The 19,000-nt window shown below is 34.4% G+C and overlaps 1 protein-coding gene across 2 annotated transcripts in view; it reads right to left on the minus strand.

Annotated features, from left to right (window-relative positions):
- Positions 1–289: 289 nt before the first annotated feature.
- LOC102803606 (uncharacterized) overlaps positions 290–19,000 on the minus strand; it is a 49,449-nt gene continuing 30,738 nt past the window's right edge. Inside the window, exons 3-6 of one of the 2 annotated variants that reach the window (XM_006815318.2) lie at positions 15,862–16,129; positions 12,600–12,711; positions 3,235–3,282; positions 290–596 (exon numbers count right to left, since the gene is read on the minus strand). In XM_006815318.2, the coding sequence (XP_006815381.1) occupies positions 315–596; positions 3,235–3,282; positions 12,600–12,711; positions 15,862–16,129 (710 nt within the window). In that variant the 3' untranslated portion in view covers positions 290–314. The remainder of the gene's footprint in view (positions 597–3,234; positions 3,283–12,599; positions 12,712–15,861; positions 16,130–19,000) is intronic. The other variant, XM_078008454.1, reaches the window with a different exon arrangement.

Consider the following 19,000-nt stretch of genomic DNA (forward strand, 5'->3'; position numbering starts at 1 on the left):
GGGAAAAACATTTACTTCAACTATGCCAATTGTTATTGTACGTAAAAAAATTTATAGCTAATGTAAAATCTGTATTAGAAAATTCACCATTTCTTATACAGTATGTGTATATGCTCTAATAGAAGCTGTATCCCCTTTGTTCCATTGTACCAAATAATAGAAGCCATGGCATCTTATACATATTTTATATTATACATTGTCATGTGTTGATTGCAGGTACTAGGTACATTGCACTAATAATTTACTGAAAGCAGACACTAGAATCCACACTGAAGAAATAGCACCAACATTTTGAATTCTTTGATTGTGAATTTTTATGTGTCATCTTCAGAATCATGTACATAAATTACTGTTTTGGGTTTTTCTTTGGCTTTCTGTTTTTCTCGTTCTTTTTCAAGTGCTTTCTCTTCCTCCTGTTCTTTCTTCATCTCTACCTTTCCTTTATCTCGTGCTACATACAGTTTTTTCAGCGTCTCTGACATTTTTTCAGCTTTTTCATCATTTCCAAATTCTTCCTTCCACTTTGCAATTCTTCTGACTTGCTTTGGTGATAAATCTCCAACTCTATGTGAGTGTAGATTTTTTCGCTTTGCATCCTGATATGCCGGGAAAAAAAAAAAGAAATTGTAAACATGTGTGTATGACATAGATGAAATGCTCATCTATGGTGCTTGGGCGTAGTAATGAGCACTATTTGATTCTTTGCAATGAAAAAAGTTTTTGAAAATGTCTACAGAAATCAGATTCAAAAATTTACATATCCATATATAACACAGGTTGTGAAATGAGACAATAAATTTCAGAATGTGTATTGAGTGTATATACACAATGTATGCTAATTAGTTGTTAGTACCAATCACCAAAACCAAACACCACCACCACTTGGTTAAGTGCAGTACCTCCCATGCCCATTCAAGTAAGCATAGCGTACTCTCCAAATATACAAGTTTGATTGTGGCAATGAAGGGAGTACTGTAATGTGCAAATCTTGGATTTATTTAGATTTAAAGTGCAACAGTTGCTGTGCTATAGGTTCCAATTTAGTGTAAACAAACTATGTACTACACACATTGTATCGCATGGAACCCATATCAAACAAAACAGTGCAAGGACTGTGGTGCTTCCCCAGAGGGGTTATTCAAAGTCAGACCTGATACCTATGCTGAAATATAGCTTTTCAAAAAAGCCTCTAAACACGTACTTACTTTTGTGGAATTATACCCCTTTTTAAGTGCAGAAACATAATGATAGCCTATATACATACTAAATCATACTGTTGCAACATTTTGCATTTTTTCTTTCAAGCCTACCTGCTTTCCCCTTGGAACCATTTATGTTTACTGTCTGAAAAGGGGTGTCATATATCCACAGTTTGTCTGAAAAGGGGTAGGCAATTTGAGATTATTTCTGTCTGATAAGGGATAGGGGTTTCAAACTACCAGCTACACACCCCTGTCAGTATTTTTTGCAAGTTCCCCCCCCCCAGAAGTATATTCATTGCATGTATATCACAACACAAAATGTACATGTAGTTTATAACTTTCTTCTCTTACCAAATCATTCAATTGTTTTTTATTATCTTACACAAAAAATGATTGATATAAAGAACAAATATCTCTCCAAATATTTTCGTCAACCTGAATGTATAACCTGCCAAGGTATCTGACATAAAATGTTATGTCTAATGTTGTTTTATTTGTATTCAGTTATCATATTACAACATCTGCCTATAATGATGACATTTGATTGAAATGAGATATGTAGACTCCACTTTACACCCAAAATACACGTAGCAAGAGATTCATAGCTAATTGAAGCTTGGTAATGTCTCAGTTTGTACTCGTTGATCTACACAACAGTTAAAGTCTTTGTTTATATGAGACCCCTATATCTCGCGCATGCGTGGTGCGATGACTACCGCCCTTTAAGTTTTATAGTTTCTGTCTACCGGGGGTACTTTCAAAACTTTAGCTGTCAGAGTGAAACAAGCTTCACTTTACACTATAAATACTTTACTTTAGAAAATTTTATCTGGTCTTGATTGTATCTTTAATTGGTCTGGATTGTACCTTTAATTGGTCTGGATTGCACCTTTTATTGGTGTGGATTGCACCTTTAATTAGTCTGGATTTTACTTTCAATTGGTCTGGATTTTACTTTCAATTGGTCTGGATTGTACCTTTAACTGGTCTGGATTGTACCTTTAATTGGACTGGATTGTACCTTTTATTGGTCTGGATTGCACCTTTAATTGGTCTGGATTGTACCTTTAATTGGTCTGGATTATACCTTTAATTGGTCTGGATTGTACCTTTTATTGGTCTGGATTGCACCTTTAATTGGTCTGGATTGCACCTTTAATTGGTCTGGATTGTACCTTTAATTGGTCTGGATTGTACCTTTAATTGGTCTGGATTGTACCTTTTATTGGTGTGGATTGCACCTTTAGTCTCGATTGTACCTTTAATTGGTCTGGATTTTACTTTCAATTGGTCTGGATTTTACTTTCAATTGGTCTGGATTGTACCTTTAATTGGTCTGGATTGTACCTTTAATTGGTCTGGATTGTACCTTTAATTGGTCTGGATTGTACCTTTAATTGGTCTGGATTGTACCTTTTATTGGTCTGGATTGCACCTTTAATTGGTCTGGATTGTACCTATAATTGGTCTGGATTGTACCTTTAATTGGTCTAGATTGCACCTTTAATTGGTCTGGATTGTACCTTTAATTGGTCTGGATTGTACCTTTAATTGGTCTGGATTGTAACTTTAATTGGTCTGGATTATACCTTTAATTGGTCTGGATTGTACCTTTAATTGGCTGTGATCCCACCAATAGACCCTGCTGCATTCACATTTGGTTTTTCCTAGAGGGCGCTATAACACTAAAACCATATCCTGTATTTTTTTCCATTTACAATAACAAAACTGTTGTAAAGTTTACACCATATTAGCTCCCTACATCTCAAGGCGTAGTGAAAGCAGTCTGCGTTATCACTTCTCCCAGCAGTTGCGATGTTTATTAGTTTAAGTGTGACAATACATGACGGATACATTACATAGTCACCCAGTTCACACTTTAAACTTCAAAATAAATATTAAATATAACACACTGATAATATTATTACAAGCAATTATCAATTTATGTGCTTTAGCTAGGTTAATACCACCAGTTATTTTTATTAAGGTTAAATACAACCAGGTTAGACCATCAAATTGGACACAACCTTACCCAGTCTACATCTTTAGTTGTCCGATATTTCAATAAGGATTGCCATGGCTGGAAACACGAAATAGATAAAACACAGCATGAAATTTCAACAGAAAATACATGAAATTGTTGTAATGTATTGATACTAATTGAAAGCAGCATGGTGCTTGTTACAGTGATAGTCACATGACTGTATCTTTGATCCTAAGCTTCTCAGTATCTTCTATACAAACTTGATATACTTGTGCATTGCATCACTGAGAAGACGTCATTTGCATCATATGAAAACAACAAATGTGCCATACATTCATATGAAAACAACAAATGTGCCATACAATCATATGAAAACAACAAATGTGCCATACAATCATATGAAAACAACAAATGTGCCATACAATCATATGAAAACAACAAATGTGCCATACAATCATATGAAAACAACAAATGTGCCATACAATCATATGAGAACAACAAATGTGCCATACACTCATATGAAAACAACAAATGTGCCATACAATCATATGAAAACAACAAATGTGTCATACAATCATATGAAAACAACAAATGTGCCATACAATCATATGAAAACAACAAATGTGCCATACAATCATATGAAAACAACAAATGTGCCATACAATCATATGAAAACAACAAATGTGCCATACAATCATATGAAAACAACAAATGTGCCATACAATCATATGAAAACAACAAATGTGCCATACAATCATATGAAAACAACAAATGTGCCATACAATAATATGACAAGCAGCCTATCGGCTGAGATAGCTCTGCTGTTAGAAATGCACATTTCAATTAAAGAACTGAAGACATCATCAGAAAATGAACAATATATATAGTATCAAAGCAATCGGACTTACAGTTTTTAACAAGAAGTCGAAAATATCACTTTCTACCAAAAATGACTAAAATATTCACCAAAATTAGAGAATTGAAGATATCATCACCAAATGAACAAATCTGAGAAAGGTCTACATGTAGTATCTATATATGTAATATCAAAGCAATTGAACTTTTTGTTTTTAACAAGAAGTCGAAAATATCACTTTTTACCAAAAATTACAAAAATATTCACGAAAATTAGAGAATTGAAGACATCATCACAAAATGAACAAATCTGAGAGAGGTCCACATGTAGTACCTATATATGTAATATCAAAGCAATCGGACTTGTGGTTTTTAACAAGAAGTCGAAAATATCACTTTTTACCAAAAATTACAAAAATATTCACCAAAATTAGAGAATTGAAGATATCATCACAAAATGAACAAATCTGAGAGAGGTCCACATGTAGTACCTATATATATAGTATCAAAGCAACTGGACTTGCGGTTTTTAACAAGAAGTCGAAAATATCACTTTTTACCAAAAATGATAAAAATACTCACCAAAATTAGAGAATTAAAGATATCATTACAAAATGAACAAATCTGAGAGAGGTCCACATGTAGTACCTATATATGTAATATCAAAGCAATTGCGGTTTTTAACAAGAAGTCGAAAATATCACTTTTTACCAAAAATGACAAAAATATTCACCAAAATTAGAGAATTAAAGATATCATTACAAAATGAACAAATCTGAGAGAGGTTCACATGTAGTACCTATATATGTAATATCAAAGCAATTGCACTTGCGGTTTTTAACAAGAAGTCGAAAATATCACTTTTTACCAAAAATGACAAAAATATTCACCAAAATTAGAAAATTGAAGATATCAACATGAAATGAACAAACCTAAGAGAGGTCTACCCAAGGTACATATACACCAAGTATCAAAGCATTCAGGCTTGTAGTTTTCAAGAAGAAGTCGAAAAAGTAAAACATTGACACGGACGACGACGACGGACAATCACTCATATGATAAGCTCCGCTCGACAAAGTCAACAGCGGAGCTAAAAACAACAAATGTGCCATACATTCATATGAAAACAACAAATGTGCCACACAATCATATGAAAAGAACAAATGTGCCATACAATCATATGAAAACAACAAATGTGCCATACATTCATATGAAAACAACAAATGTGCCATACAATCATATGAAAACAACAAATGTGCCATACAATCATATGAAAACGACAAATGTGCCATACAATCATATGAAAACAACAAATGTGCCATACAATCATATGAAAACAACAAATGTGCCATACAATCATATGAAAACAACAAATGTGCCATACAATCATATGAAAACAACAAATGTGCCATACAATCATATGAAAACAACAAATGTGCCATACAATCATATGAAAACAACAAATGTGCCATACAATCATATGAAAACAACAAATGTGCCATACAATCATATGAAAACAACAAATGTGCCATACAATCATATGACAAGCAGCCTATCGGCTGAGATAGCTCTGCTGTTAGAAATGCACATTTCAATTAAAGAACTGAAGACATCATCAGAAAATGAACAATATGTATAGTATCAAAGCAATCGGACTTACAGTTTTTAACAAGAAGTCGAAAATATCACTTTCTACCAAAAATGACTAAAATATTCACCAAAATTAGAGAATTGAAGATATCATCACCAAATGAACAAATCTGAGAAAGGTCTACATGTAGTATCTATATATGTAATATCAAAGCAATTGAACTTTTTGTTTTTAACAAGAAGTCGAAAATATCACTTTTTACCAAAAATTACAAAAATATTCACGAAAATTAGAGAATTGAAGACATCATCACAAAATGAACAAATCTGAGAGAGGTCCACATGTAGTACCTATATATGTAATATCAAAGCAATCGGACTTGTGGTTTTTAACAAGAAGTCGAAAATATCACTTTTTACCAAAAATTACAAAAATATTCACGAAAATTAGAGAATTGAAGACATCATCACAAAATGAACAAATCTGAGAGAGGTCCACATGTAGTACCTATATATGTAATATCAAAGCAATCGGACTTGTGGTTTTTAACAAGAAGTCGAAAATATCACTTTTTACCAAAAATTACAAAAATATTCACCAAAATTAGAGAATTGAAGATATCATCACAAAATGAACAAATCTGAGAGAGGTCCACATGTAGTACCTATACATGTAATATCAAAGCAATTGCAGTTTTTAACAAGAAGTCGAAAAAATCACTTTTTACCAAAAATGACAAAAATATTCACCAAAATTAGAGAATTAAAGATATCATTACAAAATGAACAAATCTGAGAGAGGTTCACATGTAGTACCTATATATGTAATATCAAAGCAATTGCACTTGCGGTTTTTAACAAGAAGTCGAAAATATCACTTTTTACCAAAAATTACAAAAATATTCACCAAAATTAGAGAATTAAAGATATCATTACAAAATGAACAATTCTGAGAGAGGTCCACATGTAGTACCTATATATGTAATATCAAAGCAATTGCACTTGCGGTTTTTAACAAGAAGTCGAAAATATCACTTTTTACCAAAAATGACATAAATATTCACCAAAATTAGAGAATTAAAGATATCATTACAAAATGAACAAATCTGAGAGAGGTCCACACATAGTACCTATATATGTAATATCAAAGCAATTGCACTTGCGGTTTTTAACAAGAAGTCGAAAATATCACTTTTTACCAAAAAATGACAAAAATATTCACCAAAATTAGAGAATTGAAGATATCAACATGAAATGAACAAACCTAAAAGAGGTCTACCCAAGGTACATATACACCAAGTATCAAAGCATTCAGGCTTGTAGTTTTCAAGAAGAAGTCGAAAAAGTAAAACATTGACACGGACGACGACGACGGCGGACAATCACTCATATGATAAGCTCCGCTCGACAAAGTCGACAGCGGAGCTAAAAACAACAAATGTGCCATACATTCATATGAAAACAACAAATGTGCCATACATTCATATGAAAACAACAAATGCGCCATACAATCATATGAAAACAACAAATGTGCCATACAATCATATGAAAACAACAAATGTGCCATACAATCATATGAAAACAACAAATGTGCCATACAATCATATGAAAACAACAAATGTGCCACACAATCATATGAAAACAACAAATGTGCCACACAATCATATGAAAACAACAAATGTGCCACACAATCATATGAAAACAACAAATGTGCCATACAATCATATGAAAACAACAATGTGCCATACAATCATATGAAAACAACAAATGTGCCATACAATCATATGAAAACAACAAATGTGCCATACAATCATATGAAAACAACAAATGTGCCATACAATCATATGAAAACAACAAATGTGCCATACAATCATATGAAAACAACAAATGTGCCATACAATCATATGAAAACAACAAATGTGCCATACAATCATATGAAAACAACAAATGTGCCATACAATCATATGAAAACAACAAATGTGCCATACAATCATATGAAAACAACAAATGTGCCATACAATCATATGACAAGCAGCCTATCGGCTGAGATAGCTCTGCTGTTAGAAATGCACATTTCAATTAAAGAACTGAAGACATCATCAGAAAATGAACAATATGTATAGTATCAAAGCAATCGGACTTACAGTTTTTAACAAGAAGTCGAAAATATCACTTTCTACCAAAAATGACTAAAATATTCACCAAAATTAGAGAATTGAAGATATCATCACCAAATGAACAAATCTGAGAAAGGTCTACATGTAGTATCTATATATGTAATATCAAAGCAATTGAACTTTTTGTTTTTAACAAGAAGTCGAAAATATCACTTTTTACCAAAAATTACAAAAATATTCACGAAAATTAGAGAATTGAAGACATCATCACAAAATGAACAAATCTGAGAGAGGTCCACATGTAGTACCTATATATGTAATATCAAAGCAATCGGACTTGTGGTTTTTAACAAGAAGTCGAAAATATCACTTTTTACCAAAAATTACAAAAATATTCACGAAAATTAGAGAATTGAAGACATCATCACAAAATGAACAAATCTGAGAGAGGTCCACATGTAGTACCTATATATGTAATATCAAAGCAATCGGACTTGTGGTTTTTAACAAGAAGTCGAAAATATCACTTTTTACCAAAAATTACAAAAATATTCACCAAAATTAGAGAATTGAAGATATCATCACAAAATGAACAAATCTGAGAGAGGTCCACATGTAGTACCTATACATGTAATATCAAAGCAATTGCAGTTTTTAACAAGAAGTCGAAAAAATCACTTTTTACCAAAAATGACAAAAATATTCACCAAAATTAGAGAATTAAAGATATCATTACAAAATGAACAAATCTGAGAGAGGTTCACATGTAGTACCTATATATGTAATATCAAAGCAATTGCACTTGCGGTTTTTAACAAGAAGTCGAAAATATCACTTTTTACCAAAAATGACAAAAATATTCACCAAAATTAGAAAATTGAAGATATCAACATGAAATGAACAAACCTAAGAGAGGTCTACCAAAGGTACATATACACCAAGTATCAAAGCATTCAGGCTTGTAGTTTTCAAGAAGAAGTCGAAAAAGTAAAACATTGACACGGACGACGACGACGGACAATCACTCATATGATAAGCTCCGCTCGACAAAGTCAACAGCGGAGCTAAAAACAACAAATGTGCCATACATTCATATGAAAACAACAAATGTGCCATACAATCATATAAAAACAACAAATGTGCCATACATTCATATGAAAACAACAAATGTGCCATACAATCATATGAAAACAACAAATGTGCCATACATTCATATGAAAACAACAAATGTGCCACACAATCATATGAAAACAACAAATGTGCCATACAATCATATGAAAACAACAAATGTGCCATACAATCATATGAAAACAACAAATGTGCCATACAATCATATGAAAACAACAAATGTGCCATACAATCATATGAAAACAACAAATGTGCCATACAATCATATGAAAACAACAAATGTGCCATACAATCATATGACAAGCAGCCTATCGGCTGAGATAGCTCCGCTGTTAGAAATGCACATTTCAATTAAAGAACTGAAGACATCATCAGAAAATGAACAATATGTATAGTATCAAAGTAATCGGACTTACAGTTTTTAACAAGAAGTCGAAAATATCACTTTCTACCAAAAATGACAAAAATATTCACCAAAATTAGAGAATTGAAGATATCATCACGAAATGAACAAATCTTAGAAAGGTCTACATGTAGTATCTATATATGTAATATCAAAGCAATTGAACTTTTTGTTTTTAACAAGAAGTCGAAAATATCACTTTTTACCAAAAATTACAAAAATATTCACGAAAATTAGAGAATTGAAGACATCATCACAAAAAGAACAAATCTGAGAGAGGTCCACATGTAGTACCTATATATGTAATATCAAAGTAATCAGACTTACAGTTTTTAACAAGAAGTCGAAAATATCACTTTCTACCAAAAATGACAAAAATATTCACCAAAATTAGAGAATTGAAGATATCATCACGAAATGAACAAATCTGAGAAAGGTCTACATGTAGTATCTATATATGTAATATCAAAGCAATTGAACTTTTTGTTTTTAACAAGAAGTCGAAAATATCACTTTTTACCAAAAATTACAAAAATATTCACGAAAATTAGAGAATTGAAGACATCATCACAAAAAGAACAAATCTGAGAGAGGTCCACATGTAGTACCTATATATGTAATATCAAAGCAATCGGACTTGTGGTTTTTAACAAGAAGTCGAAAATATCACTTTTTACCAAAAATTACAAAAATATTCACCAAAATTAGAGAATTGAAGATATCATCACAAAATGAACAAATCTGAGAGAGGTCCACATGTAGTACCTATATATGTAGTATCAAAGCAATTGGACTTGCGGTTTTTAACAAGAAGTCGAAAATATCACTTTTTACCAAAAATGATAAAAATATTCACCAAAATTAGAGAATTAAAGATATCATTACAAAATGAACAATTCTGAGAGAGGTCCACATGTAGTACCTATATATGTAATATCAAAGCAATTGCACTTGCGGTTTTTAACAAGAAGTCGAAAATATCACTTTTTACCAAAAATGACATAAATATTCACCAAAATTAGAGAATTAAAGATATCATTACAAAATGAACAAATCTGAGAGAGGTCCACACATAGTACCTATATATGTAATATCAAAGCAATTGCACTTGCGGTTTTTAACAAGAAGTCGAAAATATCACTTTTTACCAAAAAATGACAAAAATATTCACCAAAATTAGAGAATTGAAGATATCAACATGAAATGAACAAACCTAAAAGAGGTCTACCCAAGGTACATATACACCAAGTATCAAAGCATTCAGGCTTGTAGTTTTCAAGAAGAAGTCGAAAAAGTAAAACATTGACACGGACGACGACGACGGCGGACAATCACTCATATGATAAGCTCCGCTCGACAAAGTCGACAGCGGAGCTAAAAACAACAAATGTGCCATACATTCATATGAAAACAACAAATGTGCCATACATTCATATGAAAACAACAAATGCGCCATACAATCATATGAAAACAACAAATGTGCCATACAATCATATGAAAACAACAAATGTGCCATACAATCATATGAAAACAACAAATGTGCCATACAATCATATGAAAACAACAAATGTGCCACACAATCATATGAAAACAACAAATGTGCCACACAATCATATGAAAACAACAAATGTGCCACACAATCATATGAAAACAACAAATGTGCCATACAATCATATGAAAACAACAATGTGCCATACAATCATATGAAAACAACAAATGTGCCATACAATCATATGAAAACAACAAATGTGCCATACAATCATATGAAAACAACAAATGTGCCATACAATCATATGAAAACAACAAATGTGCCATACAATCATATGAAAACAACAAATGTGTCATACAGTCATATGAAAACAACAAATGTGCCATACAGTCATATGAAAACAACACATGTGCCATACAATCATATGAAAACAACACATGTGCCATACAATCATATGAAAACAACACATGTGCCATACAATCATATGAAAACAACAAATGTGCCATACAATCATATGAAAACAACACATGTGCCATACAGTCATATGAAAACAACACATGTGCCATACAATCATATGAAAACAACACATGTGCCATACAATCATATAAAAACAACACATGTGCCATACAATCATATGAAAACAACAAATGTGCCATACAATCATATGAAAACAACAAATGTGCCATACATTTCATTGAGTACAAACACAATTCACAAAATGACAGATATTATTCCTTCCCAACAAAACAAGTGGTGTTTTGAAATGATACCACCACTGTTGTATTTGAAATTGGCATATTACTGGTGCTATACGATAATCAAGTTGGTAATGCCTGCATAATATTATAGTATATTTTCCTCTTGTAGAAATGTATTAAAACGTACATACTAAATTAAAGTTTGATTGGACAAATATTTAATTTGAAGCACTTGACATTTATATTAATTGATTTGATGCAAATAATATATAGAGATTAGGTGTCTTGCAAATAGCTTTTTCCAGATTTTCCATAGATTAGGATTAAAGTTTTGGTATTTTTTGGGAACAATATTTTTCAATTCTAAGATCATTAGGCTAATACCAAATTAAAATGCCATGAATTTCACATTGCGGAAGGCGGTAAGGGAAACATCCCGATATTCACCTGAAGATAATACCTGGAGTATGTTTGTAATGTGGCTGCATTACTAACTAGTAGAATGAAATTTAGTGTTTCATGACTCTCAGGAAACGGTACTTTGGGATAGTTGTTGAGCTAGACTCTCATGAACAGGGTAACTAGATTACCGCTACATGTGCAACATGTACAAATTTAGTGTTTCATGACTCTCAGGAAACGATACTTTGGGATAGTTGTTGAGCTAGACTCTCATGAACAGGGTAACTAGATTACCGCTACATGTGCAACATGTACAAATTTAGTGTTTCATGACTCTCAGGAAACGATACTTTGGGATAGTTGTTGAGCTAGACTCTCATGACCAGGGTAACTAGATTACCGCTACATGTGCAACATGTACAAATTTAGTGTTACATGACTCTCAGGAAACGGTACTTTGGGATAGTTGTTGAGACTCTCATGAACAGGGTAACTAGATTACCGCTACATGTGCAACATGTACAAATTTGGTTGCTCAGGTTATTTACATGGTAAAGTGGTGCACATCCAAGCAACATTTTAGTGATGTAGCTTCGCTCCCGAGAATTAGATAGGTGTCTGATAGCAAACTTCAACCGTTTTTAGATTTGCATGACATTGTGTTTTTATTAGAGGTGCATAGTACATAACAAAAACATCATTATTATAAAGAATCCTCAGACAACTCTTACCTGATCTTTAGGATCCACAAGACGTATTCGCTGTACTCTCCTAGACGGTACAGCTGTTGACGCCCTGCCATGTCCCATTGGTCTCAGCTCTATCGTTTCAATGTTCACTTCACTGTAATGATATGATATGGTATATGTGACCAGCTGAACACAGTCATATATAATAAAAGCATTGACATAAGCTCATAGCTGTTGATAACATGCAAAGTGAAGGAAATGAATAACAATGAATACATGCCAGGATAAATACTATCGGTATGTTAATTAATGTAAAATTAAATTACAGCACAAATACAATACTGAATCGTCTAGCTACACAACTCAGAACATTTCAAGTTGGCCGTCAAAATCCACAAGAACCAGATTCAGTTTTATTTCAGTGTACATTTATCATTGACCAATATACAAATTCAAAAGTATACTGACAATTTTCTCATTTATGGTATGCAGCAAGATAAGGTATTAGCAAAAATATTTAAAAATGTAGACACTGATTATGCATTCACCATTAAGTCACAGTTTAATTTAAAACGTGTGTTGTCCTGCTTAAAATTTTGACTGACAAGGAGGGCTCACGTTTTAGGCAACCATAAAATCCAGTGAGCGAATCTGGACCCAATGTTTAACATTAAAGTGTGAAGTACAACGGGAAAGGAAACTAAGTGATACCGTTCCGAAGGTAGATTTTTGACACGTCAACTTGTGAATTCCAGTCACTGGTTATATGCCATTTTATTAATAGTTAGATGACCAATTCCACTGATTACTGTTTTGTTGTAACATGTGCTGTAACTTGACATTCATCACACTATTCAGTCCTAAGGTTTCAGTGATTATACCATGTTTGTTAATTTATAGAATCTATTATTTCCCTGGCCAGTTTTTTATATTTACAAATACATAATGTGAAGAGTATTGAATGTTCTCTATCCCTCTTACCGACCTCCCTGTGTTGTGTGTAGTGCATGTTTTCGTTGAGTTCACCCCATACTAACTGTGTTTCCATGTTTGTGCTTGGTGACGGCGAGATATATTGGAAATAAGAAACCATCAGAGTACATTTTTGTCTCCATCTATATATACATATAGTGCTTGTTATATGTTGGTTTCCATCAGTCTAAAATTATTCCTGTGTTACATGAATTGTACATGTATACCTTTAAAGTGCTAATACCCAAACACAAAGTAGTAAAAATATTGATTATTATTGGCGATCCGCTCCGCTAGGATTGCCCTTATAATCACTTTTGTCGTTTTGTGTGTCTGTGTGTGTACATTTCCAGTGTTTTCACTTATGATTTCTTCTGTGATTTTTTTGGCTTGGCCGATTTCATTCAAACTTGGCAGGTAGGTCACACCTTCACCCTAGTTATTAGGAAAAATCCGAAAAATTTTTTTGGCCCACCGTTGCCATAGCAACAGCCAAAAAAACTGATTTTTGGATAGCTTCGTGCCAAATGTATCTCCTCCTACAAATTTGGGATAAAACACTTCAGACATAGCTCATTCTACTCAGCTTGAGTGTGGGCACAAAGTTACTATTTGAATTTTTGATATCTGTTTTCATTACCGAGAAATTTGATCCCAAAGTTGGGGTAACTTTTCACCAGCAACGGCTTTTAACTCCTCTGTGATTGTTTCGGCTCGGCTGGGTTTGTTCATACTTCACAGGTAGGTCGTGCCGTCACTATTGGAAAAAAATCCTGGCCCACCACTGCCATTGCAACATCCAAAAACTTATTTTTGAATACTTTCGCCCCAAATGTATTACCTCCTACCAGTTTTGTACACAGTCAGCTGGCATCGGTGTAGCTGGGTGTATATGATAAAGGGAAGTTGTGCAACCAAATTTGCCGAGTTCGCAGTTTTTCGCCAATAAAAAAAATAACTAAGGCAACAACTCACGGTTTTTCAGCATTTTTGTAATAAAGACATTATTCTCTATCAATAATCCGCCCAAAACAAAAACATTTCTACAAATTCTTGTGTTTTTTCGACGTTTTTCGAAAAACCTGCGATTAGGCTGCGAAAGTAGAACATTCCGGAGGGGGGCGAAACGGAAGAGCCAAATTTAACAAGTAAAAATAGAACACGTATTTTGACCTCTATGCGGTCGTTGCCAAAGAGCCCTGCGTCCATGCCTGGCGATGCTCTTCTGTTTCATCAGTTGCGTTTTTTTGACCAAAAATTTTGCAGTACTGTCAGTCACGACAATTGATGAATAAATTAATACACATAAAATATGAATCACGGGCTAATTCAATGGTCACCGAACACCCCACTACTAATAAACAATCTGTGGCAAGATAGTAGCGTACTGTATATTTGACCCAGATTTGACAAGCGTGGTACAGTTTTTTGCGCATGTCCGTAATAATGCGCACAAAGGATTGTGGGACAGAGTCCTTTATTTGCTGGCATTCTTGACTTTTGACTGCAGTTCTTTTTTATATTTTAGAGTAAATGCTTCTGATATGCTCTTAGGTTGCTTAATATCCGTCTGAAATTCTGGACTGTGGTCATATTTTTCGATGAGGAGTCGTATATTTAAATAACTCACCATGACTAGTGTTTTGCATTATGAAGTATATTGTTATGAAGGTCAACACATTGCAATTTAGGTAAATATTTACCATTTCGTTATATTGCTTCCCAGCATTTACAGGAAACGCTTCATTCTAAAAAATGCTATCGCAAAACGGTTGGAAATAAAAAATGTAACAGCAGAATACGTCCTAGCACAGTACTAGTGACTGTGGTCCTAGTAATAAACTAAGTGACTTCTAAAGACTGAATGGTGTTTGCGAACTTCGCTTCGACGTTAGCTTCACGTTTATGTCACACCATGGAAACAGCCAACAACATGTTGCTTGTTTTTGAGCGGAGCGGATCGCCAACCAGCCTACCGGCTTGTTTAGTGTTTTGGGTTAATATTTCACCTGATCCACTGACCATTGTGACTTTTTGGTGATTAATAGGGTGATCCTAAGATGTTCAAAAAAACATGATGTTTTTTTTTTTATTCTTTGTCATTTTTAAAATATTATATGTCAGACCCAAGTTAAAAAAAAAGATGTGAGCGACCACTTTTGAGGGTTAATTTTTGTTGGTCTCAACAAAGTTTAATTATAAAACTGGGTGATGTAGCCAAAACACATACATATATCTTGTCAAACTAGTAAAAACTAACAAACAAACATAGATGTAGCAAACCAACACGAACAATGCTGATAACTTCTATTGAGTCTTACTATTCTCTCACCCAACACTATGTGATCTCCTCCTGGCTTTAGTTTCATCATAGCTTGGAAACATAGTATTCCCTGTCAGTGGAGGCCTTTTGGTTGGAGGTTTTATTTTCCTGACTTCTTCATATTTAACCATGATTCCATGCCCTCTAGGAGTGGTGAAGTATCTCTTATCTTTGTAAATACCATTATGTAAACCAACTGGTTCGTCTAACTGTACACCGATATATGTCTTTGGTGCAATGACCTCATGATCCAATGGGCCTATATATTTAACTGTGCCTACAATAAAATAAATACAGGTTCACTGTGTGTATACATGTACATTCTATTTGCCCTATTAGAAGTGCAAATCTGACAGAAACCCAAACTTATGTTTGCTGTATAATAAAACATTCAAATATTACTTAATTTGATTGTGGAAATAACTTAGTAAATTATGCATGCTACTAATAGAGTAGCCTGACAAGTCGGCGTAGGTGGCGCCCTGGACTGCTGTGATCCCCACCACCTGACAAGTCGGCGTAGGTGGCGCCCTGGACTGCTGTGATCCCCACCACCTGACAAGTCGGCGTAGGTGGCGCCATGGACTGCTGTGATCCCCACCACCTGACAAGTTGGCGTATGTGGCGCCATGGACTGCTGTGATCCCCACCACCTGACAAGTCGGCGTAGGTGGCGCCATGGACTGCTGTGATCCCCACCACCTGACAAGTTGGCGTATGTGGCGCCATGGACTGCTGTGATCCCCACCACCTGACAAGTCGGCGTATGTGGCGCCATGGACTGCTGTGATCCCCACCAACTGACAAGTTGGCGTATGTGGCGCCATGGACTGCTGTGATCCCCACCACCTGACAAGTCGGCGTAGGTGGCGCCATGGACTGCTGTGATCCCCACCACCTGACAAGTTGGCGTAGGTGGCGCCCTGGACTGCTGTGATCCCCACCACCTGACAAGTTGGCGTAGGTGGCGCCCTGGACTGCTGTGATCCCCACCACCTGACAAGTTGGCGTATGTGGCGCCATGGACTGCTGTGATCCCCACCACCTGACAAGTTGGCGTATGTGGCGCCATGGACTGCTGTGATCCCCACCACCTGACAAGTTGGCGTATGTGGCGCCATGGACTGCTGTGATCCCCACCACCAGATCACAGCAGTCCAGGGCGCCACCTACGCCAACTTGTCAGGCTACTAATAGAGTCAATATGGTAGTAATTTCACACTCAATGTACTCAACAACCACCACATACATTTTTTATTGTTTTTTTTTTCACAAAACTGAACAATGATAGGAAAATAAAATTGTTGTAGTACACAAAGCTTAATTTTGCAGTTATGGTTTAATAAATTCAACTGAAATTAAGAAAAATTTCATTGCAATAGTGCTGCATGGTTATTTCATAATGAGGAACTGTCTAAAAAATAAACAAATAATGTGAGAAATCGGCAATGTGATGATTCTGTAGAGTATTACTCATTGTTATGCACATTTGGTCTATTTTATCACATAAAGCCAGTTGCAGGTATTAAAAGTATACAGTGCCAATTTCTTTTCTCCAATTTTCAATAAACGGTAGTTTCAGAAAAACACAAAATGTCCAATGATACACAAGTCAACATATACTTTTCACTAACAATTTTGATATTATGTGCACCGTTATTATATTAGTACATGTACATCTCTAATAGGAGCAAGCCAAACACTGATATCATTTAAAAGCTCTATTAGAAGCAAAGTCATGTAAAACAATGCTTTTATGGGAGGGGGGGGGGGGGCAGAATGGAAAAACAAAACCAACAAGGGTCAAATAAGATATATAAAAATCCTGCAAATCTAAATCTTAGGAAAAACATATTCAACACAGTGGAACACAATTATCATAGTTAAAAATAACATAAAACTAAATGAAGAACAAATAATATTTTGCACAGTTTATCCAGCCATCACCCCTGAGTTTTTAATGGTCCATTCCTAATAAAACTTTTCCAATGCAATGCATGTAATGTGCACATGAATAAAGTCACTTCTGAACTGCATGTGTACACTTAGTAATTTGGTCACATGACAAAGTCTATTTAATTAGCATGTGATTAGCATAAATTTGCATATAATCATTCAATGCAGTTACATGCATAGTGTATATATGCCTGTAAACTGAGAACAGACTTCTCAAGATAGAGTGAACCAAGTGAGTATTGGTCACCAAATCCGCAGGAGAGTAACGCACAGGAGAGGAGCACTTGTAGCCAAGATGTTTATTGCTCAACTGCTAGGTCTGGGTCTGAGTCAAAATACTCACGAGATGTTCCATATTTGTCTTTCAAACAGAAAACTAATATTTGTCTGATAATTGAAAGGAACAATATAAAAACAATGTGATCCACATTATTGAATTTTATTTAAAATGTTTGTGGATTACTCCAGCATCTATATGTACCTAATTCAATGAAATGTGATGATTATGCATAATAAGAAAATTAGACAATATGCTTAATGTATTTTAATCTAAAACTACCAGTAATCAGATCTTTAGCATTGTCCCATGCAGGCACTTATATACCAAGTCTTATTAAAATTACCGGTAATCCAGTCTTTAGCATTGTCCCATGCAGGCACTTATATACCAAGTCTTATTAAAACTACCAGTAATCAGATCTTTAGCATTGTCCCATGCAGGCACTTATATACCAAGTCTTATTAAAACCACCGGTAATCAGGTCTTTAGCATTGTCCCATGCAGGCACTTATATACCAAGTCTTATTAAAACCACCGGTAATCCGGTCTTTAGCATTGTCCCATGCAGGCACTTATATACCAAGTCTTATTAAAACTACCAGTAATCAGGTCTTTAGCATTGTCCCATGCAAGCACTTATATACCAAGTATTATTAAAACTACCAGTAATCAGATCTTTAGCATTGTCCCATGCAGGCACTTATATACCAAGTCTTATTAAAACTACCAGTAATCAGATCTTTAGCATTGTCCCATGCAGGCACTTATATACCAAGTCTTATTAAAACTACCAGTAATCAGATCTTTAGCATTGTCCCATGCAGGCACTTATATACCAAGTCTTATTAAAACTACCAGTAATCAGATCTTTAGCATTGTCCCATGCAGGCACTTATATACCAAGTCTTATTA

Source organism: Saccoglossus kowalevskii, chromosome 6 (genome assembly GCF_978046115.1).
Source record: "Saccoglossus kowalevskii chromosome 6, keSacKowa6.1, whole genome shotgun sequence".
Lineage (NCBI taxonomy): Eukaryota > Metazoa > Hemichordata > Enteropneusta > Harrimaniidae > Saccoglossus > Saccoglossus kowalevskii.